The following is a 27,224-nucleotide window of genomic DNA, read 5'->3' on the forward strand; positions in this document are numbered from 1 at the left end:
ATACCCGCATATTTTAGCTTCAAGCTCTTATTGCCCATTAGTCAGTCTTAGGAGAGGCATTTCAACCTTTTAGGATGGGAGAAAAAAACACACCAAAGCTGAGAGACCACCAAATGATTGGCAGATGGGGGTGTGTGGCCATCTGAGAAACCGCAGAGGGCCAGATCAGGGCCCCAAGAAGGCCAGATTTGCCCCGCGGGTCTGAGGTTCAGCACCTTGATTCAGTCATCCAATGAAACTGGCAGTAGACTTAGGACCAGCAAAAGTGACTTCTTACGCAAGATATGGTGATGGCTTTCAGCTTCGCCAGCTTTAAAAAGGGCATTAGACAAATTCAGAGAAGAAGGGGCTATTGATGGGTATTTGCCATGATAGCTAAATGGAACCTTTGTGTGGTAAAGGCAGTCTCCCTCTAAATATCAGTTGCTGGGGGCAATTATGGGGGAGGGAGCTATTCCCTTTAAACCAGGAACTGACTGGACACCATTGGAAACAGGACACTGGGCCTTTGGTTTGACCCAGCAGGGATCTTATGTGCTTAAAGGTAGAAATTGCTGAAATGGACACGTTGAGAGACGAGGCTCACCTTAAATGAATGGAGAGATTAGTGTTTTTTTCTTGACTGACTAGACTCCCTTTTATTTCATTCCAGGGAACAGGCTTCGCACAGGCTGAAAAGGCCTTTAGTTTGATACAGCGAAACCTTAGAGCACACCTCCAGAGTTGTGAGAGTTAGACACATTGTGCCTGCCTCGTCTGAGTGGAGGCACCCCTGCTAGCACCCCTAGCCTGGCCCACCTGAGGGAGGGGTCTGCCCACTCCATTCTCTGGGGAGGGGGGGCAGCCCAACAGCAAGGGGGAGGGGCAGGCATATAACTCTGCCTCTCAGCCTGCTAATTTCCCCTGGCTTCAAACGGTATGGACTGCAAAGCTATGTGCTTGTTAGGGATGTCTGCCCCTAATGGCTGAAGGTGTTACTGCAGACTTCAACCATATGGACATATTTAAATTAATAAAAATTAATTAATGCATTTTAGAAACAAATTAATGCTGAGGTGCACACCCTTAGGGTGCCCTTAGAATGCATGCTAAATTTCACATGTCTGGGTTTCACAGTCTTGATGCTCTGGCGCTGATGGATGGATGGATAGATAGACAGACAATCACACATCCTCTTTTATTATTATAGATTGAAATTTACACTGTAAAGTTGTAAGATTAGACAGACATTTTATGGCTATTGAGGATACAATTAAAATAATTTAAAACTAAGAATAATGATGTGCCACTGAATTTTGTACAGGTTTACTTGGAAGTAAGTCCAACTGAGTACAGTGGGGCTTACTCCCAATTAAGTGTGCATAGGACTGAAACTTTAGTTATCAAAATTAAGCAGTTTTTTTGCTTTGCAGATGACAATGTCCCATCTTACACAGAATTTTGGCTGAAACATAAACTGAAATAATACTATAGCGATATGGCAATTATCACAGCCTTACCAAGCAAGAGAAGAAACCATGTAGGCTTTCCTGATGGAAGTAGCTGTGATACAGACATGTACAGAAAGAGGCATGGACACTTTAAAATGCTCCTGACACTTCTGATGGTCAACTGAGCCTTTTTTCCAGAGCCTTTCCCTAGGACAGTCCTAGCTTTCTGAAATCTTTTCAAACTCAAGTATCATATAAGTCACTCTGGCACGGAGCTACACCTGACATACATGAAGACCGTAAGAGCTCTACTGTGGCTATCATGTAGTTTTCCAGATGTTTGTTTGTGCATCCCAAGACAAAGCTAAATATATAGGTGAAAGGTTTGGAATAAGTGAACGAGGATGCCAGATCCAGCTGCAGACTTCAGGCACAATCTATACAAAGTTAAGCACTTCTTAACTCAAATTAATTTTGATAGGCATGCGCTGAAGATCCAGTGCGATCAATGCCATGCAAGGGCTTCATTTTGGCTGGATCAGGCCTTTTGGCACCATTTTGCTTCTCCACTATTTGCACTGTCTTCTCCTAGAGGGGAAGGGAGGCTACTATCGAGGGGAGGGAGGAATTCCTTCCATATCATGTCTTAATCAGCCCAGACAGCATCTGTCACTAGCCAGATTAAAAATATATATTTAAAATATGGTAAGCGGTATATAAATTTATATATAAATTTATAAAGCGTATATAAAGCGGTATATAAATTTATTAAATAATAATAAAAAGACAGAATGGGTTGGATCCATATTTATGCTGGATCAACTGCACTGGCAGAAGTGGACTTCCCCACCCCCTCCTTCCCACAGCAGCCCCCCCCCCCAATACTACACAGGGAGTCAGGAGACCTTACTCAATGAGGTGGGTTGTGATCTGGGGGGGAATCTCCTGAAATTGGGTGGAGGGAACTTCTGCGAACAGAGCCCTTGCTCTTGTGGAAGGCAGATCCTGGATTCAACCATATATATATGGTTGACTATATATATAGTCATATATATATATATATATATATATATATATATATATATATAGACTATATATATGGTTGACTATATATATATTCTGCCCCATATATATATGGGGCAGAAGACAGGTAAGGGGCTGGGGTGCTTGTATGTCTTTGCTTTTGAAGGGAGTGATTAAAACTGGCTGCTCTCACTTCCTTTCCACCCCCAAGAGCAACGGTCCTACCTGTGTGATCATCAGCATGGACACAAGCACCGTTTATTTTTGCTGTGATCACCCCTGGCTTGAAACAAGCACGGTTCAAAAGCTTGCAAGGCTTTTCTAAGAAGCCAAAAAGGAGTGCTATTTGCATGGCTGGTTGGTCAATTCTGCCCCCTCCCCCGGCCCCCCAGGTCTAATTAAGGAATGAGCAGCCATTGACCCCTCTCTGAGCCAAAACAAGAATCTCTGGAGGCTTCCTTACTCATGAGTTGGGGGACAGATTCAGGGGACTTGCCCCTCTCTTGACCCTCAGTGATGACCACAGTCCTGCTATGACATTGGTCTGAACAGCTTTCCCAACCAGTTTGGCCTCGATAGCTTTGATATCATTACAGTGCTGCACGAGCTGAGCCTTGGTGTTTCGGGAGGTGTCCTCCAGATCGGAAATCCTGAGTTCAGCCTCGTCGGTGCATCCAGAAAGACTGCTGAGGGCATTATGGATGCCGGTTATCGTGCTGTGCAGGCTGGAGACTGCTGACTTAATTTCTGCAGTGTCTGCCGCCACTTGCTGCAACACAGCTATTAATTGGGCCAGAGTAGAGTCAGTGACCATTCTGTCTAGAAGGGGAGGGGAGGAAGATCTCTGTTGAGGTTCTGGCCCTTTGGGGTCCTGAGAGGAAGATTCAGCTCCTGAGAACATGCTGACGGTCTCCATAGTTGGACAAAATGCTTCGCGAATCTGGGTGTTGCATTTTGAGGGACTGTGCTTTGGGGGTTCCCTTAGGCCCTTTCCTGGCTCAAGGAGCCTGTGCCCACCTTGCCTGTAGCCTCTCTGCTCTGCCCAATGCAAACGTTTTGGAGGTTTCCTTCTCAGGTGGATTCTCTGATGTGCTGCAACAACAGACTTGATACGCATGTTTCTCTTACATTGTCCTTTTTTGTCAAATCTTCTGCGTTTTATAAAAGCTGAGAGGCCACCAGAGTTTCCCCCAGAATAAGAGCAGCTTGGCTGTGTGACAAGATCTGAACTTTGGGTGAACTGTCTTGCATGCTTAGGACATGTATAGAGGTCTTCCCCATGGTCAATTTTCTGACTGCCAATACATTTTGAAGATTCATCTTCATGCCCACAACTGATGCATGTACACTGGGCCTCTGGGCCTGGTTGAGCATCAGGGTGAAACATATCTTTTGTTAGTTCCCTCAAACTATTTTCAAAAGGAATGGGTTCCTCCTGCCCTTCATTTCCTGAGCTCCTAGCCTGGTGGTTATCGAGAATGTTCTGGCTCTCACTGGTTAAGTCTGCAGTCCCATTCAACTCAGCAGGACTTAATGCTGAGCAAGTGCACCTAGGATCGGGAGGAAAGTCTTGCTCAGGACTCTGGGAAATCCCCACCTCAGACGTGTCCCATGACTGCTCGGATAGGACCACACATTCAGAATCTTCCCCACTGTGGATGCTCTGATTACTGACGAGTGTTAATGATTCATCTTGTTCTGCACTGTCAGTGGATATGCACTGAGTCTTGTGACCTGATCTAGTATCTTGATGAACTGAGCCCTTCAAAAGGATGGATTTCCCTTCTTCCTTTCCTGAGTAGTTTGACTGTTGCCTCTTCACATGGTTGTGGTCCTTTTTGATTAGGTCTTGCTTGGGATTCTGAGGATTTTTCTTCTCAGATATTTCATGCGACTCCCCAGAGAGTACCATAGACCCAGGGTTTTCCTCACTGGAGATTTTCTGTGTTGAGGATTCACCCCGTTTCTCACAGTCAGTACATATGCACCACCTCTCCACTCCTAGTTCATTTTCTAGATGAGCCGGGTCTTTGGCTAGCTCCCTCAAACCCTTTCTAAAATGAGCAAACTTGTCTTCTTTTCCTGAGCTGCTTTTTGTCTGCCTCTCCAGACAGTTCTCCCTGATCATGTCTCGTTCAGGACTCCGTGAAACTACCTCCTCATCTTTTCCCAACAAATCTACCACAGGATTTGTGGTGGCTTCCTGCCAAAGGTCCGTCTCTTTACCTTCACTATCTGTACCATCACCTGCTGAGGCAAAGAAACAATCATCACTCCATAAGAATACATCTGTGCCAGAGCCTCTCCTACTGCAATTAAGTATTGGTAATTAAATATTATTAACTTGGCATTATTTATAAAGCATCTCAAGGTGCTAAGCACTGTGTAAGAACTGAAGTAAAAAGAACAAGCTCTGCCCATAGGATGTTTCGTTCTGTTTTGATGTGTCCCCCATTGTTGTTCTGATGCCCTTTATATCTGCCACAAAGGTACAGAGGGGAAGACAGGCATGATGAGGGGTGAGAAGCAAGAAGAAACCAGTTCGTTTATGTCTTGCTTTATAGCAGAGGTGCAGAACCTCTTTCAGCCAAAGAGCCAAATTCAATTTCAGAGAAGCTCTCATGGGGCCGCATTCCAGTGGTGGGGCGGGGCTGAAGGCAAAGTGGGCGGAGCCAAAGGCAAAAGCAATGGGGCTAAAACACCAAAATACTGATACCAGCATAGCTTAGCTTAAAGCTCCTACTGCCAGTAACTAAACCTTAGTGGAGCATTTCAACCTTTCAGAATGGGGAAAAGCTGCACAAAAGCCAGGAAACCACTTAAATGCAGGGGGGCTATCTGGGGAGCCCCAGAGGGCCTGATCGCGACCTTAGGCAGGGCAGATTTGACCCACGGGCCTGATGTTTAACCCTTCTGCTTTCTAGCTTGCACTCCTTCCAAGAAGCTTAAGGCAGTATATATATAGGTTTATGGTTAGGCTAAACTTTTTTTTAAGAGTATAATCAAATTTATCAACAAAACCAGTAAATACCACAAAGTTCCCAATAACAGAAAAGCCTGTACATTCTCTTGATTCTTGTTACACCAGCACATTACAAATAAAGACTACTTTGCTGTAAATCTATTATTTTGATATCTTCCCTCTCTAACCCTTACTATGTTAGTTAATTTAACCATATATATTATTTCTCATATTTTAATAATCCAATCATCAACTGTGGGGGCTTTTGGTTTTTTAGTCTGCTGATATCACCATTCTGGCAGATGTTAATAAATGCACTTTCATCTCCGTGTCATCAGATAGAACAACTTCCTTGACATAACCAAAAAGAATAAGTATTGGATCCAAAGGTAGTCTGTATCCTGATATAATCTCAGTTTCATCTATTGTCTTTAACCAAGTCCTTAATCATTGGGCAAAACCAAAAAACCATGGGCCATGTCTGCGTTAGGCATTTTACATCTTCAGCACCTATTATCGCCTTTACAATACGCAATTAAGCCTTGCAGGCATTAAATACCAGCGAAACGTAAATTTGAAAACATTTTCTTTCAGGTTTGTACTAATAGTCTGCTGCGAAACATTATTCCAGATCTGTGGTTAGGCTAAACTAAATGCCACTCCTTGAACTTCACAACCCATCAGATATTTAAACTCATGTCCCCCCGAGTCCAGAACCCAACATTCTTTCCACTACACCAGGGGTGTGAAGAAGGGAAGTTGGCATCTACTGGTAGGTCTCTGGGGGATTTGCAGGAGATCAGCAAGGGTTTGATACCCACTGGTCTACCAATAGTAACAATCCCCACCCTCCTGCTTTTCCAGAAAATTTGATTGCTGAAAGTGAATGCTTGGGGGGAAACCAGGAGTGGATTTATTTGTGAAAGGACTTGCAGGCTTGGTTCTGGTACTGATCACAAATTCCTGGGCTCAACGTGTTCTCAGTCACACCCTGTTTCTTCTTTGCGTATGTCTGTCTGCCTATGCTGCTATTTTGCACCTGGGCTCTGGTTGGTGGACCTTAGGGTTCTAGTGAAAAACAAAGTTGATCCCACAAACCAGACGTCTGTCCACCCCATAGTACATCATAGATGCCCTCCAAGGTACACAGTCATTCAGTTCACACTCTAGTTCTTTAAGTCTTAGAGCCCTACACCAGGATTCTCTAAGAATTCTTACCTAGCCAGGTCACATTATCATAATTCTGATGCATGACATTCCAGTAAAGGCTTTTTTCTCCATGGCCCAGCAGAGCCCATTCTTCCTCCGTGAAATGCACAGATACGTCTTCAAAGGTCACCAGGTCCTGAAACAACCAGAGGGTGTCTATTAAAGTCATGGTATTTTGTAAAGACTTGGGGATGGGATTTACTGAGCAATCTCAGCTCTGCCATAGACTTTCTGCACAGTTTTGTGCAAGTCCACTTTCTTCAGCCTCAGTCCTAATCTGTAAATTGGGAATAAATGATGTACCACACATGGTTTCTGTATGAATAGACATGAATCCTAGTTGCTCCTTAAGCCTAAGGAAACAAAAGTGGTGCTATAAATTATAGTACAATGCAAATTTCCCCTTCATGGATCACTGCCTTGTTGTGGCGAAGGGGCTTGCGTAACTCAGTGAAGCCATAAGCTATGCCGTGCAGGGCCACCCAAGACGGACAGGTCATGGCGGAGAGTTCTGACAAAATGTGGTCCACTGGAGAAGGAAAGGACAGCCCACTCCAGTATTCTTGCCAAGAAAACCCCATGGAACATATCACAAGGCTAAAAGAGATGACGCCGGAAGATGAGCCCCTCAGGTCGGAAGGTGTCCAATATACTACTGGGGAAGAGCAGAGGGTATTTCCAAGTAGCGCCAGAAAGAGTGAAGCGGCTGGGCCAAACCCGAAAGGACACTCAGCTGTGGATGTGTCTGGTGGTGAAAAGAAAACCCAATGCTGTAAAGAACAATATTGTTTAGGAACCTGGAATGTCAGATCAATGAATCAAGGTAAGCTGGAGGTGGTCAAACATGAGATGGCAAGACTGAACATCGACATCTTGGGAATCAGCAAACTAAAATGGACAAGCATGGGTGAATTTAATTCAGGTGACCATTATATCTACTACTGTGGGCAAGAATCCCTTAGAAGAAATGGAGTAGCACTCATAGTCAACAAAAGGGTGGGAAAAGCAGTACTGGGGTACAATCTCAAAAACAATAGAATGATCTCAGTACGAATCCAAGGCAAACCATTCAACATCACAGTAATTCAAGTCTATGCCCCAACCACTGATGCTGAAGAAGCTGAGGTTGATCGGTTCTATGAAGACCTACAACACCTTCTAGAACTAACACCAAAAAAAGATGTCCTCTTCATCATAGGGGATTGGAATGCTAAAGTAGGAAGTCAGGAAATCACCGGGATAACAGGCAAGCATGGCCTTGGTGTACAAAATGAAGCAGGACAAAGGCTAATAGAGTTTCGCCAAGAGAACACGCTGATCATAGCAAACACTCTTTTCCAACAGCACAAGAGGCAACTCTACACATGGACATCACCAGATGGTCAATATTGAAATCAGATTGATTATGTCCTTTGCAGCCAAAGATGGAGAAGCTCTATACAGCCAGTAAAAACAAGACCTGGAGCTGACTGTGGCTCAGATCATGAGCTTCTTGTTGCAAAATTTCGGCTGAAATTGAAGAACGTAGGGAAAACCACTAAACCATTCAGGTATGACCTAAATCATATCCCTTATGAATATACAGTGGAGGTGAGGAATAGATTTCAGGGATTACACCTGATAGACAGAGTGCCTGAGGAACTATGGACGGAGGTCCGTTACATTGTTCAGGAAGCAGCAACTCAATCCATCCCAAAGAAAAAGAAATGCAAGAAAGCCAAGTGGCTGTCTGATGAGGCTTTACAAGTGGCTGAGGAAAGAAGGGAAGCGAAAAGCAAGGGAGAAAGGGGAAGATATAGCCGACTGAATGCAGAGTTCCAGAGAATAGCAAAGGAGAGACAAGAAGGCCTTCTTAAATGAACAATGCAAAGAAATCGAGGAAAACAATAGAATGGGAAAGACTAGAGATCTCTTCAAGAAAATCGGAGATATCAATGGAATGTTTTGTGCAAAAACGGGCATGATAAAGGACAAAGAAGGCAGGGACCTAACTGTCAAGGGCTCCTTGGAGGCCTCTCTCAGTCTAATCCAGTAGCCAAGTCCAGACACAGACAAAGGGATTCTTTTCAAAGCTTTATTCCTCTTTTACAACTTAACAACTCTACTCTTAGCAACTAGATATGAGCAGCAGAGTACCTATGCCCTACATTGGAACAGTTGGTCCCCGTTTGAAAGGGAATAATTGGCAGACCCTGAACTTATGGGCTAGGGAGAGTCTCTCCCCTTTTCCCTTGGATCCTCTGGGCGCAACCGTTGTTTGCGCGCGAACCGGGCACTACGCCTCCTTTGCGCGCCCTCTATTTGACACCGCTCCCTGCGTCGGCGTTGCGCATCCAGCAAGTCTGCTTCCCTTGCTCTCTCACTCCCAGGACTGCTATCTAAGCTAGGAATGCCGGTGGGAGGAATCTCTGTCAGCTGTTGGCCCTGGGAAATATGAGCGCGCTCCTCTCCCAGGAACGGCTCCTCTTCCTCAGAATCAGAATTACTCTGGGATTCTATGGGCTCAGTGTCCACCCTGACACTAACAGAAGCAGATGAGATTAAGAAGAGGTGGAAAGAATACACAGAAGAACTATACAGGAAAGATCTGAATGTCCCTGATAGCCATGATAGTGCAGTCACTGAACTTGAGCCGGACATCCTAGAGAGTGAAGTCAAGTGGGCCTTAGGAAGCATTACTAACAACAAAGCTAGTGCAGATGACAGTCTTCCAGCCGAGCTATTTAAAATCCTACAAGATGATGCTGTTAAAGTGCTGCACTCAATATGCCAACAAATTTGGAACACTCAACAGTGGCCACAAGACTGGAAAAGGTCAGTTTACATTCCAATGCCAAAGAAGGGCAACGCCAAAGAGTGTTCAAACTACCGTACAATTGCACTCATTTCACATGCCAGCAAGGTTATGCTCAAAATCCTACAAGCTAGGCTTCAGCAGTATGTGAACTGAGAACTACTGGAAATACAAGCTGGGTTACGAAGAGGCAGAGGAACTAGAGATCAAATCGCCAACATTCGCTGGATCATGGAGAAAGCAAGAGAATTCCAGAAAAAGGCCTATTTCTGCTTCATTGACTACGCTAAAGCCTTTGATTGTGTGGATCACAACAAACTCTGGCAAATTCTTCAAGAGATGGGAGTCCCAGACCACCTTACCTGTCTCCTGAGAAACCTGTACGAGGGTCAAGAAGCAACAGTAAGAACCAGACATGGAACAACCAAGTGGTTCAAAATTGGGAAAGGAGTACGACAAGGCTGCATATTGTCGCCCTACTTATTTAACTTATATGCAGAGTACATCATGAGAAACGCCAGGTTGGATGAATCACAGGTCGGAATTAAGATTGCCGGGAGAATTATCAACAACCTCAGATACGCAGACGATACCACCCTAATGGCAGAAAGCGAAGAGGATCTAAAGAGCCTCTTGTTGAGGGTGAAAGTGGAGAGTGCAAAAGCTGGTTTGAAACTCAACATTAAAAAAACTAAAATCATGGCATCTGGCCCCATCACTTCCTGGCATATAGAAGGGGAAGAAATGGAAGCAGTGACAGATCTTATTTTCTTGGGCTCCAAGATCACCGCAGATGGTGACTGTAGCCATGAAATTAAAAGATGCTTGCTCCTTGGGAGGAAAGCTATGGCAAACCTAGAAAGCATAGTAAGAAGCAGAGACATCACCTTGCCGACAAAGGTCCGTCTAATCAAAGCTATGGTTTTCCCAGTAGTAATGTATGGCTGTGAGAGCTGGACTATAAGGAAGGCTGAGTGCCAAAGAATTGATGCTTTCGAACTGTGGTGCTGGAGAAGACTCTTACGATTCCCCTGGACTGCAAGGAGGTCAAATCAGTCCATCCTAAAGGAAATCAACCCTGAGTGCTCATTGGAAGGACAGATACTGAAGCTGAAGCTCAAATATTTTGGCCACCTAATGCGAAGAGAAAAGTCACTGGAAAAGACCCTGATGCTGGGAAAGATTGAAGGCAAAAAGAGAAGGGGATGGCAGAGGATGAGATGGCTAGATAGCATCACCGATGCAATGAATATGAACCTGAGCACACTTTGGGAGAGAGCGCAGGACAGGAGGGCCTGGCGTGCTGTGGTCCATGGGGTCACGAAGAGTCAGACGTGACTTAACGACTGAACAACAACAATGCAAATTTAAAGAGGAAAAGTTACAAATCTCCTACATTCATTCTGTTGCCATCTAGAAAATAGTACTATATTGAATTACATTACCAACAGTCATTCCAGCAGGCTGTACTGAGAGAGATGAGGGGGGGAAACAGTGTGCTAAAAGACATTTTTTCCCTCTTCCCTTTTTGTTTGTCATGTCTTATTAGATTGTAAGCCTGCAGGCACGGACTGTCTTGTTTTACTGATCATATATAAACCGCTCCGGGAGACTTTTTGGCTAAGGAACCGGATAAAAATACTTTAAATAAATACATAAATAAATATACACAATCATACACCCCAGTGATATGATAGGTAAGTGATGTTTCCTCTGCTTCCTTTCAGAAATATTTGCCACAATATGTAGTGATGGTCACTAGCTTAGATGGCTTTCTCTTACTCTTTAAATTTGCATTATACTATAATTTATAGCACCACCATTGTTTCCTTTGGCTTAAGGAGCAATTAATGGGCAATAGGGCTATTGGCCATGATAGCTTAATGGAACCTCCATGTTCAGAGGCAGTGTACCTCTGAATACCACATGATGGGGCAAACACAAGTGGAAGCTTATTTTATTTATACCCTGGTTGTGGGCTCCTTGGATGCATCTGGCTCTGCACTGTCAGAAATAGGATGCTGCTTTAGATGGACTTTTGGTCTGATCCAGCAGGGGCTCTTCTTATGTTCCTCTCAGCTTTTAATCACCTCTCATTACTCTTAATGTGAGGGACATGGGGAAACCTGATAAATGGTGGTGGTGGTGGGGAGCCTTTTACAATAAAATCAAGGTAGATCAAAGGGCTAAAGCAAGGGTGTTGAACCTTGGGCTTGTGAGCCAAATCTGGCTTGCCTGGCAGCTGCTGTATAAGGCCTCAACCCTAAACTAAGCTATTAGTAGTTTTAGAGGGGCTTAGATGATCCATAATGCTCTCTGACTTTGGTTCAGTTGGCTGCTGTTTTCCGTAACAGGCCGCTTGGATTTACCAGGATGAGTTAAAGGTCCATAGGGCAGCCTCAGCACATTCCATAATAACAAGCTGCAGTATCTTATCAGTGTGTGCCTGGGAAGTGAAGCTCGTTTGCCTTAAAGCTGCAGGTGTCTGTGCTGGGAAAGTTCTGATTGTTTCCCTTCTGACCAAGCACTGTTAGCCTATGCTGGGAAAGTTGCAGATGAATGCTAAATATGCTTGCCGCTGTCATGCTGCCTCACTGCTAACATGTATGGTGTAAACCCCATTTTACCCCTTGGCTCTGGGTTCAGAGAAGCTGTCTGATCCAACCATTGGGTATACCTGTGTGCTGTAAGTACTCAATAAAGTCTCCTTGTAAGCAAACCTGGTTCTGGCTTATCACGGTCTTGGCACCTCTAAATTAAGAGGCCTACTGCAGGGGCAATACAATCTGGATGGCCCCACCCCCCTTTATCCTGATTGTTTGGTGGTTTCGCACTTTTTGTGTTGAAATCAGACCAAGGATCTATTTAGTCCAGCATTCTGCCAACCAGCTGCCCATGGGAAGCCCACATGCAGGACATGATGACAACAGCACCCTCCTGCCCATGTTCCCCATACTGCCTCTGATACTGGAGGTTGCATATAGCCATCAGGACTAATAGCCAGGATAGTGGTTCTCAGCTGTTGTTGGACTACAGCTTCTATCATCCCACCATGATCAATGATTTGGAATGATGGGGTCCTAGTCCAAAAATATCTGGAGATCTAAGGTTGGGAACCACTGGCTTAGGGTAAAAGAGGACCTAGGCTTGAACCCTTCTTGCATTCCTGGGTTGGAGGAAACCAGGCTGGTACATTAGAAAGTTTTAAGGGTAAGGCTATAGCTAAGTGGCAGAACACCTACTTTGCATGCAGGAGGTCTCTAGATCAAAATGCAGCATCTCCACTTGAAGGAACTCAGCTAGCAGGGCCGGAAAAGGTTCTTGCCCTAGGCACTAGAGACCTCGTGCCAGTCGGAAGACAATGCTGGCCTAGCTGGACCGATGGTCTAACTCAATATAAGGCAGTTTTAGACGTTCAGTATCTCACATTTGGATCCCACACCAGGATTACTTGCTTTATATCATAATTTTTATAATTTGCTAAAAAGCTCCTAGGTTTGCCACTTTTCCCCTAGCTGTGCTCCTGCACTTTTTACAGCATAACATTTAGGGATGGTTTGTAGTCAGCCCCAGGCTGATCACTGATTTCTGTGCTGTTCCATGTCACAGCACCTCATGAATCCCCTTCATCTTGGTTCCCCCCCCCACTCGTTTTTCTCTGAATGCTAGATGAAGGGAAGATCAGAAAGCAAGGTGTTTTCCATTTGCTGAAGGGCTGAGGATTAAGGATAAATTTTACAGCATAACTGTTTGATAAAAGGCACAGGCATTCCATTTAACAGTGAGGATGCCAAACGGACAGCAGACAGACTGGTTACACAACCAGATTATGAGTATGAATGTGCAATTTGTGCATGAACCAGGAATTATTGGCTAGACTGCTTCTACATGGGGAGAGCAGCAAATATTTTCTTTTGCGGCTTCATGCCTTTTACAGCTGCAGGAAAAGCCCTTCTATTGTGACATCTGCATAGTAGGACCAGCTCTATTTCAAATAGCTTTTTAAGAGGAACAAAAAAATCACAGGAATCTTGCCAGCAACAAAAGCTGGCAGCCTTAGATGAGGTGGGTGGGCGCTGCCTAGGTTACCAGACTCTTTGTCCAAGAGATGCCAGATAAAGCTTTTTCTACAGTGCAGGCCCAAGTGCATCCCTTGTATTCGCCATAACCCCTTGCAAAATCCTTTCTAGTGGATTCTCTAGCCATACAAAAAGGATCATAACAAACATCAGTTTCTGGCCAGGAAAACAGAACTCACTGCTCCTTGTGGCAAGACTGTCTGCACTGCTCACTGCTAGTTTAGAGAAGGCACTCAAGTACCAGATCTTCCGGCACTACATCAGAATCAGATAAATATCAGCTTTGTGTTCTAAAAAGAGCTTCATTCAGTGCACCAGGAGCATATCCCATCTCAGCACCTGAGTTGTGTTGGCTGGTTCCGACTCCTTGATATAGGCCTCAGCCAGCTGAACCGCCTCCTTGCTGCTGCCTGGCTCCCTGGCTCTCAGCCATGCCTGCATGTCCATCGGGAGCCCACTCAGGAACTGATCCAGGACGACCAGGTCTACAATCTGGTCCTTGTTATGCTCCCAAGGACACAACCATTGCTGAGCTGCCTCGCTCAGCCGGGACAGGATCTCCTGGGGAGCTTCTCCGGATGGGATGGGGCCCATGCGGAATCTCTGTCGACCAGCTTCCTGACTAGCCCGAGTCAAGGCTGAATGGGATGCATTTGTCTCATTACCGAGAACAGGGGAGGCTGTGAAGCTTCCATCCCCAGATCCATCTGAACACTCATGCAAGCGGGGAGGTGTTAGTGTGGGTGATAAAGGTAGATCTGCCCCAATTGTTCCAGCAATGGCAGCAGGTGTCTGCAAATCAGATATACCTTGCCGGGTTGCATTCAAACATGCTCTCAAGCGCTGGATTGTCTGCTTCGGATTGATTTGGAGACGGGGTTTCTTGTCTGCCACTGCCCCTGACAACGCATCACAATTCACTGTGACCCTTTCATGGGTTGATTCTTGGCTGAAGGCCATTTCTTTCATGCCGTACACCACCTTCTGGGCTTCTACTGTGGTCTTGTGGGGAGGGTGAAGATGTGGCACATACTTGATAACTTGGTCATCAGATGTATGGGCTCTTCCTGTGCAACGGTACTTGTGGTAGTCAACACATTTCCACAGAATTTTGTCCCCACTCACCCGCTCTTTGTTATGCAGGTATCCTTTATAAAGCAGTTGATCCCTACCTTTTTGACTTTTGATGTATTGCAAAGACATTTTCCAGTTGTATCGTGAGGTGAGGGAAAATCAAGGATGAATGGTTTCAGAGGAGGAGGAAAAAAGATAACCCAGGAAGAAACGAAAATCCCTACAACAAACCCAGGGAAAATTTATCTTGATGAGATGCTAGGCCCGAACGGCTCTTCCTGTGATCAAAATCCAGGGAACCACGAAGAGCTGCTTAATAGTTACCGGAGCGTACAAGGTCTCCTTCTGGTTTGCCTAGGCTTTGTCGGTTCTGACGTCGGTGGCGTGCACAAGTCAAGCTGCGCCCGTTTTTTCCGCCTCCTATTAAGACGATCCGAAGCAACCCGGTTAGTTTGCGTATGCCCCTTTCAAAGCGAAGGGAGAGCTTTGGCACGATCTTCCCACGAAATTCTTGGGTTGATTCCTTACCTCGGTACGTCCGAGCCCCTTTTCTCCCCGGCGTTACTTAATCTAGGATACTCTAGCCACCTATTACACCGCTGATAGGACATAAAGAGCCCGACACCAGCCGGCAACGCCCACCTAGTTCTCACTCCGGTGCAACAACTGGCCCAGCTTTAACGAGGAGCATCTGGCGCTACTTAGCCACGCCTCCTTTCATGTATAAGCAATTAAGGCAGAGTCAGCGACGGATCGGGCGTGGGTTGCATGGGCTGAGTCGCTGCTTGAACGGGAAGTAAAACCTTTGCAACGAGAAAGGTGGCGAGGAAGACGCACTGTTGCTTTCGGGTATCAATGTTTAGAGAGCCCTCTAGTGTGGAAGAGCTTCGTGTGGTGCAGAGTGATCGGCGGCAGTATTGCAACCGAAGCTCTCCCCAGGGCCTGAGCGCGATCCCAGCGGAAGCCGGGTCTCGGATAGCCGGCTCAGGGCAACTCAGCCTTCCATACTTCGGAGGTAAATGAGGACCCAGCTTGCTGGGGGGAAGGTAGCCACGACTGGGGAAGGCAACGGCAAACCACCCTGCTACAGTCTGCCATGAAAATGCCAGCGCAAGCGGCGTCCCTCTAGGGGTCAGCAATGACCCGGTACTTGCACAGGAGGAACCTTTCCTTTTTTCCTAGTGTGGAAATTCAGCCAACTAATGCCGCAAGTCCTATACACCCCTACCTGGGAGTAAGTGCCATTGAATTCTATGGCACTTCTCAATAGACATGTATAGGACTGCACCGCAAAATTCTTGTTTCAACTGATGTAATCTGACTAGAATTCCCCATTCAAAACGGACTCCTGCTTTTGCGCTTAATAGTAGAACAAATCGGGCAGCTCTACATATTTGGCTGGCAAAATACAATATGTCATACTTGAAGCTAGATCCTGTAATTTTAGAAGTGTGCATGTCTGAAATTATGCTATTTTAAGTGTTTTATAAGAGTATTGGGTGATACAATATGCACATTTATAAAGTTCAACTGTTTAGGGTAATGGTTTGGATCCAGATTTAGTCATGCTTAGAGTAGACCCATGACTTGTCTCATTGATTTCAGTGGGTCTGCTGTAAGTATGGCTAAATCTGGATCCAACCCAGAATCTTGATCAGCAGGAAATGAACATCTTGAACATTAAAAACAGCCACATTTTGCTGGGTATATTTGCTCAACAGATATGGCAAACCTGCATGACGTTTGACCTGCCAAGCTAGACACAGCCCATCTGCTATGCATAGCAGCTCTCCAAGAGATCAACACACCTTGTTTTAGCCATCCTAAGCAGACAGTGCAAATAGGGATTCTAAAACACCTGAAAGGCACTACACATAGCTGGTGAGCTGTATTCAAATTTAGCACATCACAGGCAGCACAAGGCCTCGAGAGATGTGTATTCATGCATGTTGCATTAAAAGTGGGTTGCAAAAGTATTGATTGCTTATTTATTTAAAGCATTATTACTGTACCTTTCAGTTGAAAAGGTTCTCAGAGCAACTTACATGAGATCATTAACAAATAAAGCAGTTCCTGCCCACAGGCTTATAATGTAAAAGACACAACACATAAAGAAAAAGGGAAGAGGAGGGAAGAGGAAAACAAGCAACCTCAGGTATCTGTTCCTAAAGTTACAAAACTGTTTAAAAAGAATGGTATATGCATTTATTATTTCTAAGAGCTAGCATAGTGTAGTGGTTAGTGTTTCAGACTAGAAATAGGGACACCCCTGTTCATATCCCCACTCAGCTATGACTGGGTGACCTCAGGACACTTCTCAGCCTAACCTATCTTACAGGGTTGTTATGAGGAAGAAAATGAGGGTGGGGGAGGATCATCTACACCATCTAAAATTCCTTGGAAGAAGGCTGGTATAAATAAATCATTACATATTATTTTCTGCATTATTAAATGCATATCCAACAACCTTCTGCTTGAATGCTCTGAGGGCAGCTAACAAGACATTTAAAACAATAGAACTATTTTTTAAAGTCAATAAAATAATAAAAGTCAGCAAATAAAATGCAATAAATTAGAGATAAAAACTACAGCTGAATCTACACATAAGAGTTACTGTTATCATACCATTATCGTAATTATTGGTGTCATGTGTACCAGTAGGTATGGTAACAGTATAACTGCTTCGTGTAGTTTCAGCCTATGTTAGTTTAAAAGAGATTTTTAAGAAAAGTTGAGAATAAAAAAGTTTTTGCCTTGTCCTGAAACTATAACTACGTAAGCACCGAGCAAGCTTCCCTGGGGAGGTCATTCCAAAGATGGCTGCCAGCCACTGCTCCTCAAAAAATGGAGATACCTCAAATGATGATGACCTCAGTGACTGCAAGTGGCAGTGTGAAGGGTGGCAGTCCAATAAGTATTTTCTTATTCTATGTCTGCAATCCTATCCTCATTTAAGAACATAAGAACCCCGCTGGATCAGACCAAGGGTCCATCTAGTCCAGCAATCTGTTCACACAACAGCCAACCAGCTGCTTGTGGGAAACCCACAAGTAGCACATAAGGGCAATAGCACTCTCCCACTCATGTTCCACAGCAACTAGTATATACAGGCATACTGTCTCTGATACTGGAAGCAGTATATAGCCATTATTTGCTGGGAAGTAAGTCCAAGCATGCTCAGTGGGACTTACTTTTGAGTAAACAGGCAAAGGTCTGGACTGCATGACAAGGTAGTGAGAGCAAATGGTTCTTTAATGCATTTTATTTTGACTTGAACATCAAAAAGGCAACACTTTCCAATAATATAGCAATATTTGACCTACATCACAGATGCAGCAGCTTAGCTTTGCTTATCCTCTCATACTTTGGGTTCTTTCTCCCTCAAAGCTAACATAGAATCATACATACAATCTTTAACATGCCATGGTGAAATTTGTTCACCCCCACATAGAGGGAGGGACTCTTTCAACACTTTGGGAGAAAAGTGTGAGGCCAAGAGGCTGCAAGTCTTCAGACATGGAGAGGATCACCTCCACTGGGTTGCCAGCCCGAGTATGAAATTCCCAGAAAGCATCCAAAACAGCTTGCAACTCATCATTTGTTATATTTGCATCAGCTCTAAATTACATTGGTTGACTCAAGATTCAGGCAGAGAGGTTGGTGTATTGAAGTTTATGGCACAGTGGCAGCTACGCCATATTGCAGCCGAGATGAAGGAGATACCTGATCCAGGCTTTTTATCCTTGCATTGGTAGGCCTTACAGCATCATGGCTTGCTCATGCTAGTCCCACCTCCTCAACTATACAAGTAATCAGTGGTGGAATACTTGAAACAGAACACAGAACTGAGATTTGGGCAACATTTAACCTGCAATTACCAATGTATGTTAATTTTTAATTGTAATGTTAAACAAGCCTTAACTTTGGTTTCCTTTTTAACCATGATGAGAGAAACCAGGATTTGAGGCAGTTTCCACAGTTTAAGAGCAAACCTCATTAGTGTTAACCCTAGTTAACGTTAGTGGTGATGTAACACGAAACACGGGAATTTTTATGCCAGAAGGGAAGGGTCAGGCTTGCTTGAGTCAGGAAAGGTTGCTGCAGGATGTTGCTTTCTGACATGCCCAAAGTCAGCATCTCAGTTAAGTAAGGGCTTGTAAGTGTGTATGCTTGGAAGGAAATTCTACCAGTACCAATACACCTACAATAATAGCACAAAGCCTCCTTTACAGGTATAGCACAATGAAAAGTAGACTCCTAAGGTGGTCTGAGTCGAGTGTGCCACTCCAGACTGTGGGTGGACCTTTTGGAAGGTTCCCCCACGTAAGAATAAGTGCTGCCTTTCTATTTGCAGAGCCGTTTCCATACAGGGGAGCATTCAGAATTATGATTCCCCCCACCTGCAATTTGAAGTGGTACATCCCACTCTAAGCTCCAATCTGAAGTTTGTACCTCATGCATAGCCCTCACGAGGTGGTGGGATGGACCGCACCATTTCAGATTGCAGGTAGCCTTTTTGAATGCTTCTTTGCATTAAGCACTCCCTGTATATAGAAAAACCGACATAGCAAGCAAAGACCAGAGCTGGGACCTTCCTCGCTAGTATGTTGGTTTCTTACTGGTGGGTGTTGTTTTGTTTTAATCTGGGACGCACTCAAGGGTGGTAGGTCCCCCCTGCAGGGTGAAGTGGCGCAGTCCGTTTTGCCATCTCATTCTGCCGCACGTGTGGACAGACCAAGCCTAAATCGGGCAACAGGACTGGGCTTCCGCTATCAACTCGCTCCCAAGGGCAACAGGCGCTTCATCCCTTCCTCCTCAAGATGAAGAGCGACAGAGGCTTTGGCAAAACCCTTCCTTTACTGCCAGCCACGCTTATTCAAATCTTGAGCTGTGCTGATCTCTACCAGTTTGAGGGATCGGAGGCAGTTTCTCTCCTGGCGATCCGGGGAAAGAAAAACGGAGTGGGGTGACTTTTGTTGTTGCTGTTTTTTGGGCCGACTGTGCACTCTGCAGGTTTCCACAGATCTCGGCCCATGAGAAACGGCTTGGTCGGGAGTCAATCTTGTCAATCTTGCAGTGACAGATCGGACACAAGTTTCCACGTTGGTGAGATACCCAAAGGACAACACTGATCGCCGCTCGATGCTTCCCGTGGGAAGATAAATAGAAAGCAAAGGCCGCCGCCCAATCAACACACTTAGTATATTCCCCTCGACTATGACAACTTCCACTTTCCGGCCTTTTTTTCCCTCCCGGTTTGTTGTTTTTCCTTCATTGCCGGTACCTTTCATGCGCTGCCTACTGCTGGTTTATATCGAAATCCAGGAGCAGTGATGAACTGTTTGTCCAGTAAGACGCAGAGGCAGAATAGACTGCAACGGGAAAAGACTGCGCTCCCCTTCCTCTCCCGTCTTCCTCACCCCCTTTTTTCAGTGGGGCAATAAGTCGATCACGTTTTCCCATAGGAACGTGCTGTTTTTTGAATTGCACAGAACATTTTCATCAGTCAGGATGGATTCCCTATAGCTCCCTCTCCAGTAAGCATCAGAGAATCCAAGTGGGAGAGACTTCCTATGAATGCCCTTCGTGTGGAAAAAGCTTCTCTCAAAGGTCACACTTTACTAAACAAGAGGGAATCCATCTGGGAGAAAAACCTTACGAATGTCCCACATGTGAGTCAGGTTTCGATATTACCTCAGACCTTACGAAAATTCCACCAGGGAAAAAGCCTCCCTGTATACTCGGAATGTGGGACAAAATGCAGAACTTAAAACATCACAGATGCCAACCTTTTAAGTGCCTTGCATGTGGGAAAGGTTTTAGTCAGAGCTCCAACCTCACTAGACATGGAATAATCGACAAGGAGACAAACCCGATCAACGTTTTGACTGTGGAGGCGGCAGGAGCTTTAGTCACAAGTCAGCTTTCACTACATACCAGAACCTTCCTACTGACGTGCAACCCTATCATGGAACCGACTGTGGGAAAAAGTTTAGCTGCAGTTCCCAACTTCTTGAACATAAGGGGATCCACAAAAAAGGGCAACCCTACGAATGTGTGGGAGCACGTCAGTCAGCAGCTGCATATAATGAAGCACATGAAATCTCATGTTCGAGCAGTGCCCTCTAATTATTTGTGTGAGACCAGATCCAGTTGCTGAATGTGAGACAATATTTTGCATGTGCCAATTATGGAGGCAATTTTAGCCATAATATATATCACATCAGGTATACAAAAGATTTCCCAAACAGGGTGGGGTGGACTTATGTGCATTGTGGTGAAGGTATCGGAAATAATTCCTTTTTTGCTAGCTGCAGCTGAATGTCTTTGGAGGGAGGGTTAGGTTAGTATCCCAGATCCAGTTTGCCTCTGCTAATCAAAACTACCGTTTGGAGCTGTTGCGAAAGGAGAAGCTGCACATACAGGCATTCTGCTGTCATGCTATTCCATTTATGGGAAACCCTGCACCTTCTCCAGACCTCTTGCAGTGACAGAATATGGCATCCTCATAATCTTCTATAATTGCCTTTTTGCTTTTGAATAATGCACTAATGGTTTAGAGAAGGGCTTAGAGCTCAGTGGTGGAGCTCATGTTTTGCCTGCAAAAATTCCTGATGTTTATCCCTGGAGCCTTATGTTAAAGGATCTCAGACCAAAGGCCTGGGAACGAGCTCTGTCTGAAACCTTGGAGAGCCACTTGCTACTCCAGAGTAGACAATACCAGGCTAGATGGACCTTTGGGATGAGCCGTAATTTGGTGGTAGAGCATTCTTTACATGCGGAAGGCCTCAGCCTTGACCCCAGTGTGTGTGTGTGTATTTTGCATTTAAAGCAGGGGGGAGGACCCTCAGGCCCGAGGTCCCAATCTGGCCTTCCGGGGTTCCCCACATGACCCCACTCCTTCTCCCAACCACCAATTGTTTGGTGGTTTCCTGGCTTTTATGCAGTCCCCCCCGCCCAATTCGAAAAGGTTGAAATACCTCCCTTGAGGCTTAGTTATTGGCAATAAGAGCGTTAAGCTACAACATACTGGTATTTTTTGTATTTTGGCCCCACCTTTTCCTTTGATCCCGCCTACCACTGGAATGTGGCCCCTGAGAGCTTGTCCAAAATTGCATTTGGCCCTCAGGCTGAAAGAGGTTCAACACCCCTGAGTTAAAGGATCATTTAGGTGCTGAAAAAGGTCTCGGCCTGAGACTTGAGAGAACCATCACTGGGCTAGATGGACCAGTATTGGACCCAGTATAAGGTAGCTGCATATGTGTCTCGCATAGTTCCCATTGATTAAGACAGAAAGGTCACATTTTTTTCAAATGAAAAAGACCCACCCATTATTAGACAAACAGTGGAAATAAAAGGAAACCAAGATCTATGGACCCAAGATTGGTTTATTAGCGAATATTTGTCAAAATTGTTTTCTTTTTCTTTTTGCAATTCTAATGATGGATTGGGGAAACACATCTTTCAATCTCTAACAACATTTCAGCCCCGAAGAGAAATTCAAACAGTAGCGAAAATCTAGTTTTGGCCCTGCAGGGTGTTATCTGTTAGAAAAACAAAGCCAAATTTATTTTCAACGGAAAGTTAACAAGATTTAAACTTTTCACTTGTGACATATTTATAGAACGGAGCTCAGGTTATTTCAGAAAACGTCTGTGAGTTAAATGTTTTATTAATGTGGTGGATGAAATGTAGACTGAAGCTTCTTGTACTCTTGTGCAGTCACAAATGACACCTTTCCCAATGCCATTTGGTCTGAGGCTATGCAACAACCTCCTTGGGCGAAAGAGTCTCCACAAAATGTGGAGAAAGTGGATAGGCCTCCCACGTAATACAAAAACTTTGGGTCATCCAATGAAGCTGAACGGCAGGAGATTCAGGACAGACAAAAGGAAGTACTTCACATAGTCAAACCATGGCATCCACAACCGTAAGATGGTTAAAAGGGGATCAGACAAATTCATGGAGGATGAGGCAATCAATAGCTCCAAGTCATAACGACGGTCTATTTCCTCCAGTATCAGACGCAGTATGCCTCTGTAGATGTTGCTGGGGAACATGAGCAAGAGCATGCTACTGTACTCATGTCCTACTTGTGGCTGTCCCAAAGGCATCTGGTTGACCCCTGTGCAAACAGAATGGTGGACTAGGTAGGGCTTTGATCTGACCCAGCAAGGCTGATTACCAAGGAAGTGGCCAGGTGTCTAGTCCAGCATCTTGTTTCCTCTGGGAAGCCCCCTTCCCCTTGTCTGTTTGTCCCCAGCATTCATGGGTATACTGCTTTTAACATGGAGGTTTCTGTTTAGCTCGCATAGCTATGTATAGACCTGTTAAATTTGCCTAAAACTGTCTAATCTAAATTCAGGCTGCAGGCATTGTTTCTCTAACCTGATCCAGGCCACTCATGCTTAAGTTGTCTTGAAACAGTGAAGTCTTAATTTAGTCATGACATATTTGTCCAATTGATTTCAACTAATTTTCTCTGGAGTAGGGTCATACTCTTTTAATAAACAGAAGTGAAGAATGTCCAGATTCTTCTCAAACGGTGGGATTTTTTAATGAGTGGAAAGACAAGTTATTGGTTAGTTAACCATGCTACACTGAGAGCAAGGGTTCTCTGGAGCCTTGGCACTACTTACTGGTAATTACTGTGGCCCAGGGGCTAACATCACATTTCAGCCTGCTCAACATGTGACATAGCAGGACTACACATTTATGTACAACTCCTTTTCTCCAATTATTTCAGGGGATGGTGTACATGCAGGTTACCCCACTTTAGCTTTTCTCATGTTCATCCAGTGACTCTGAGAGGGGAATCAAAACCCTATGAGAGAAATTCCGGGAAATATAGGCAGACTTCTGTTATTTGCTGCAATTCTAAGTAAGTACAGAAAAATCAGAGTGTAGATTGCTGCATTTAGCTTCGTAATAACCTCAACTTCCTTTTAAAAGATAATGTAACTTTCTAGTCCTCATGGCTGAAAGATCCCCTACATGTGCAAAGCCTGGCAAAGTCTCTAAAGCAAGAGGAGTTGCTGAATAAGATAGGAGGGCTTCAGTGCTGTGCATTGCTCCTTTATCCTTCCTATGATTAGCAGAATAAATTTAGCAAAATAGAACAGTGCGTATTTGTTGCAAAACGGAGGTTTTGGTGTCACAATTTGGCTTAACTCTGGTTCAGAATTTTAACTCTCACCCAGCTTTTGCAGAAAGTGCACACAACCCTGATTATAGATCTGTGAGGTAGCTCAGAACTCTTGGTATGAGATCCTCCCTCTCTGAACTACAATTCCTGGGGTTCACCATGTGCCTGTGTGAGACTGTTAAAATGGTTTAAGTTCATAGGGTACATGAACTCTTGGATTTAAAACTGTGCTCAGTCATTACTTCAGTAGCTATGCACTTGGAATGATCTCTTATCATAAGTGCCCCATAAAACTGGGAATAACAGTGCTCCAAAAATCAATGAAGACAATGATAATGCACTTTGCACACTATACACGCTGGACCATTGTTTCCAAAACACATGGTAGCTGAGGCATATTTTAATTTTTTTCTGAATGAGACATTGGAGGCACCATTCCCTCATACACTTAGAGACTGAAAGGAGGCACGCCCAGAAAACCAACTCATGTGAAATGCAGCGGATAACCCCCTTTGAGTGTGGGTGACTCTGGCATCTCTTTGCCACAGCTATGTCTGAATGATCATAGATGCTGCAGAGAGAGTAGTTAGATGCCCTCCGACTTAGAGCCTCACAGGAGTCTTCCCATTAAATCCGTTTCTCATGGCACCCTAGTGATTCTCCCTAGTCAAACTAGCAATGACTATGCTAGTCAAATAAGCTTTCCTAAGTCAAGAACATGTGGTTTGGGCCTCCCAAAAGGATGGATCCAGACATTCATATGATCAGCTTAAAAGTTTTCATCACATGGTGTTTTGCCTTGTTTATATTTCCCAAGAACAGGAACAAATCTGCCTTGTAATGATCACCCTGTGATATGGCTCCTCTGGATCTGCCCAGAGGTAATAAGGCTCAGAGTTTATTTGCTACTGCTTTTCATCCTATGCTGCAGGGCAGGAATATCCAAAAGATGCAGGGACATAGCTTCAGGCATAGAGGTCCCCAAATGGAATGTCAAGACTGGCAGAGAGCCCAGGCCGCTCATGCTGGTTTCTAAACAGCAGCTTGCTTTCCTTAAGTTTTGATCTGTATATTCTCCCGTACCAACTCTTGTTTGGTTTAAAATACTGTACAAGTGACAGCAAGATGCCTCCAGGTGATAAAGCACAAAACTGGAGTCTCAAACCGGTTGATGTGAAAGGTCTTGCTAGCTGTGAGGAGCAGAGGGGTGAAAGCTAAACTTTCTAGTGGAGACAAAACAATTTAAAAGCTGGGCAACCTAGGCAGGAAAGGAAAGTGGCCATGGCCAGAACTGAGCGCATTTAATAACAACACGCAAGCACAGAATAAAATGCAGGGTGTGGGATTGGCTGCAGAATTTAGCTTCCTGAGAATCTGAGCTTCCATTTAAAAAATACCCCCCCATCCTTCCCTAGTCTTTTCATAGCCATAAGGACTCAATACTTGTTAATTACTCAAGGCTTGAGAATTGGTGGGCAATGCCTGGGGGAATTCAAAAGCCAATGTGTAAGATTTCCGGCACCTGGGGGTAGGACTAAAGTGCCCTGCTCAGCTCCTGGCCCATCTCCATAACTAGTCAGTCTTGACCAGCAAAAACTTGTTGCGTAAAACAAGCACACACACAAATTGCATAATTTATACAGCTTTTCTTGCCACAGAATTTCGATCTCCTTAGCGCAAAGTACCCCCAAGCCCTGATCGTAGCTCTTATAGAAGAGCACATGCTTTGCATAGACAAGGATGACCCCTTGGCTCAACCGACATGATCTCTGGTTAGCAGGATTGGCTTTCCCAATCACACCCAAGAAGAAACGCGAGGCAAACTGATCAGAGCAATGAATGGGAAAAGGAGAAAGCGTGGGGGGCCATGTGGGAAGGTGGCATCTTTGAAGGTTCCCCAAGGGGAAGGTTTAGAAAGTGACAACAGGGCGCTGCACATCTTTCATCACTGTTAATTGATAACAAGCTAAATCCAGAGCTACCAGCAACGCAGGGCAAGAGTTAGGGAGGTATGTCCATGCATCCCCTAATAGCTGCCCAAGCCGCCTTAGCCTCTCTCACACTTGGACTCTGAGCAGGAGTCTGGGAGCCATCCACCACCAAGTTGAAGCTTCCGAGGGATTCCTGTTGGGTGACTCTTAGTCATCCTGTGCCCAGGCAAGGCTGAGCCCAGGACTGCCTTTGTGTTGCTGGGACTGAGCTAAAAAGGAGCTGTGCTGAAGGAATGTGGCTGGTGGTGGTGGGCCATTGCTCCGTGGGTTCCAGGCCTTCCTTCTGGGGTGTCTCAACTGTGCATCCTCACTGGTACTCTGCCACCGGAAATTTCCAGAGCCGTTTCTGTTGCTGACAGGATTGGCCGGGAATCCTCTCTGCTGTTTTCCTCCTCGATTTGCAGGATCTGCTACTCTATAATGACCGCAATGGCAAGGGGAGATGGCGCCAGCCTCTTTTCTAGGTCACTAGGCTGGCTCTCCATGGCGTTTTCCAGCTGCTCCACAGAAACTGGGTGGCCCAGGACCGGAGCCTCCTGCACAGGCAGGGGAGGCCCAGTGGCTGCCTCGGGGTGGCTCTTGCTCTTGTGTGCTGTGACGTTGTCTTTCTTCTCAAACTTCTTGCCGCAGAGGTCACAGGAAAACTGATAGAAGGAGTCGGCGTCGTGCTTCTTCATGTGCCAGTTCAAGGAGGCCTTCTGGCGGCAGGTGAATCCACAGATCTCACACCTATGAAAAAAGGAGGGGGGGTATTGCTACGGAAGGTTGAAGGCTGAAACAAAGGGCATGCAAGAGATCCACGATTGCATGCCACTGTAGCTCAGCAGCAGAGGAAATGTTTTGCATGCAGGAGGTCCCAGGCTCGATCCCTGGCATCTCCAGGGAAGGGCTGGAAAAACTCCTGCCTGAAACCCTGGAGAGCTGCTGCTGCCAGTCAGTGTCAACAATACTGGGCTAGATAGACCCAGGGTCTGACTCGGTATAAGGCAGCTCCTTAAGTTCCTATCCCCCTTCTCCACACATGCAAACACACTTTAAAGCAGCCGATTTTGATCAGAGAAATGGTGCTAGGGGAGGGGCCGTTTCTTGGCACTGTTTCCTCAAATTTAGTCCCCCTCTCTTGGTCTTCTCCCTCTCTCATAATACTGGAACTCATTCAGATAAACTGATGGGGCACCTAGTCCAGGGCAGACTAAATAAAAGTACTTCTTCGCACAACAGATACTTAAATGTATGGAATTTGCTGCTGCAAGATGTGAGGATGCTGGTTTAGATCAGATGCCTTCCCTAACTTGGCACCCCCCAGATGTGTTGGACTACAATTCCCATCACCCCCAGCCATGAAGGCTGGTGTAGATGGTTTTCAAAGCAACAGTAAGATGGAGGCTTTGTGCTTTGCTTGGAAGGGTTTCCTGGAGGGATCTGTGTGGGCCACAACAGGAAGCAGAACGCTGGCCTGGATAGGCTCTTGGTCGGATCCAGCAGGATCAGATCTCCTCCTGTTCTCATGCCACTAC

At 45.2% G+C, this 27,224-nt stretch overlaps 2 protein-coding genes across 7 annotated transcripts in view; both read right to left on the bottom strand.

The window, feature by feature from the left end:
* Positions 1–437: 437 nt before the first annotated feature.
* On the bottom strand, positions 438–16,715 carry LOC146355166 (uncharacterized). Of its 3 annotated transcripts, XM_084840697.1 has the most exons (4): positions 15,100–16,715; positions 13,837–14,991; positions 6,634–6,760; positions 438–4,703 (listed from the first exon to the last, which is right to left on the bottom strand). In XM_084840697.1, exons 2-4 carry the CDS (start codon positions 14,698–14,700, stop codon positions 2,917–2,919), a joined length of 2,778 nt encoding a protein of 925 aa, XP_084696823.1. In that variant the 5' UTR covers positions 14,701–14,991; positions 15,100–16,715; the 3' UTR covers positions 438–2,916. The 3 variants fall into 3 exon arrangements, with proteins under 3 accessions (XP_084696823.1, XP_084696824.1, XP_084696822.1); XM_084840698.1 differs by having other exon boundaries at positions 438–4,700; positions 13,837–16,715; XM_084840696.1 differs by having other exon boundaries at positions 13,837–16,715.
* Positions 16,716–20,102: 3,387 nt separating this feature from the next.
* The window catches only part of LOC146355167 (zinc finger protein 692-like), a 31,046-nt gene continuing 23,924 nt past the window's right edge, over positions 20,103–27,224 (bottom strand). For all 4 annotated transcript variants that reach the window (XM_084840721.1, XM_084840723.1, XM_084840722.1 and 1 more), the window contains one exon: positions 20,103–26,436. In XM_084840721.1, the coding sequence (XP_084696847.1) occupies positions 26,118–26,436 (319 nt within the window). In that variant the 3' untranslated portion in view covers positions 20,103–26,117. The remainder of the gene's footprint in view (positions 26,437–27,224) is intronic.

This window comes from Heloderma suspectum, chromosome 2 (assembly GCF_057233095.1).
Source record: "Heloderma suspectum isolate Gila_16-S chromosome 2, 16-S_ref, whole genome shotgun sequence".
NCBI lineage: Eukaryota > Metazoa > Chordata > Lepidosauria > Squamata > Helodermatidae > Heloderma > Heloderma suspectum.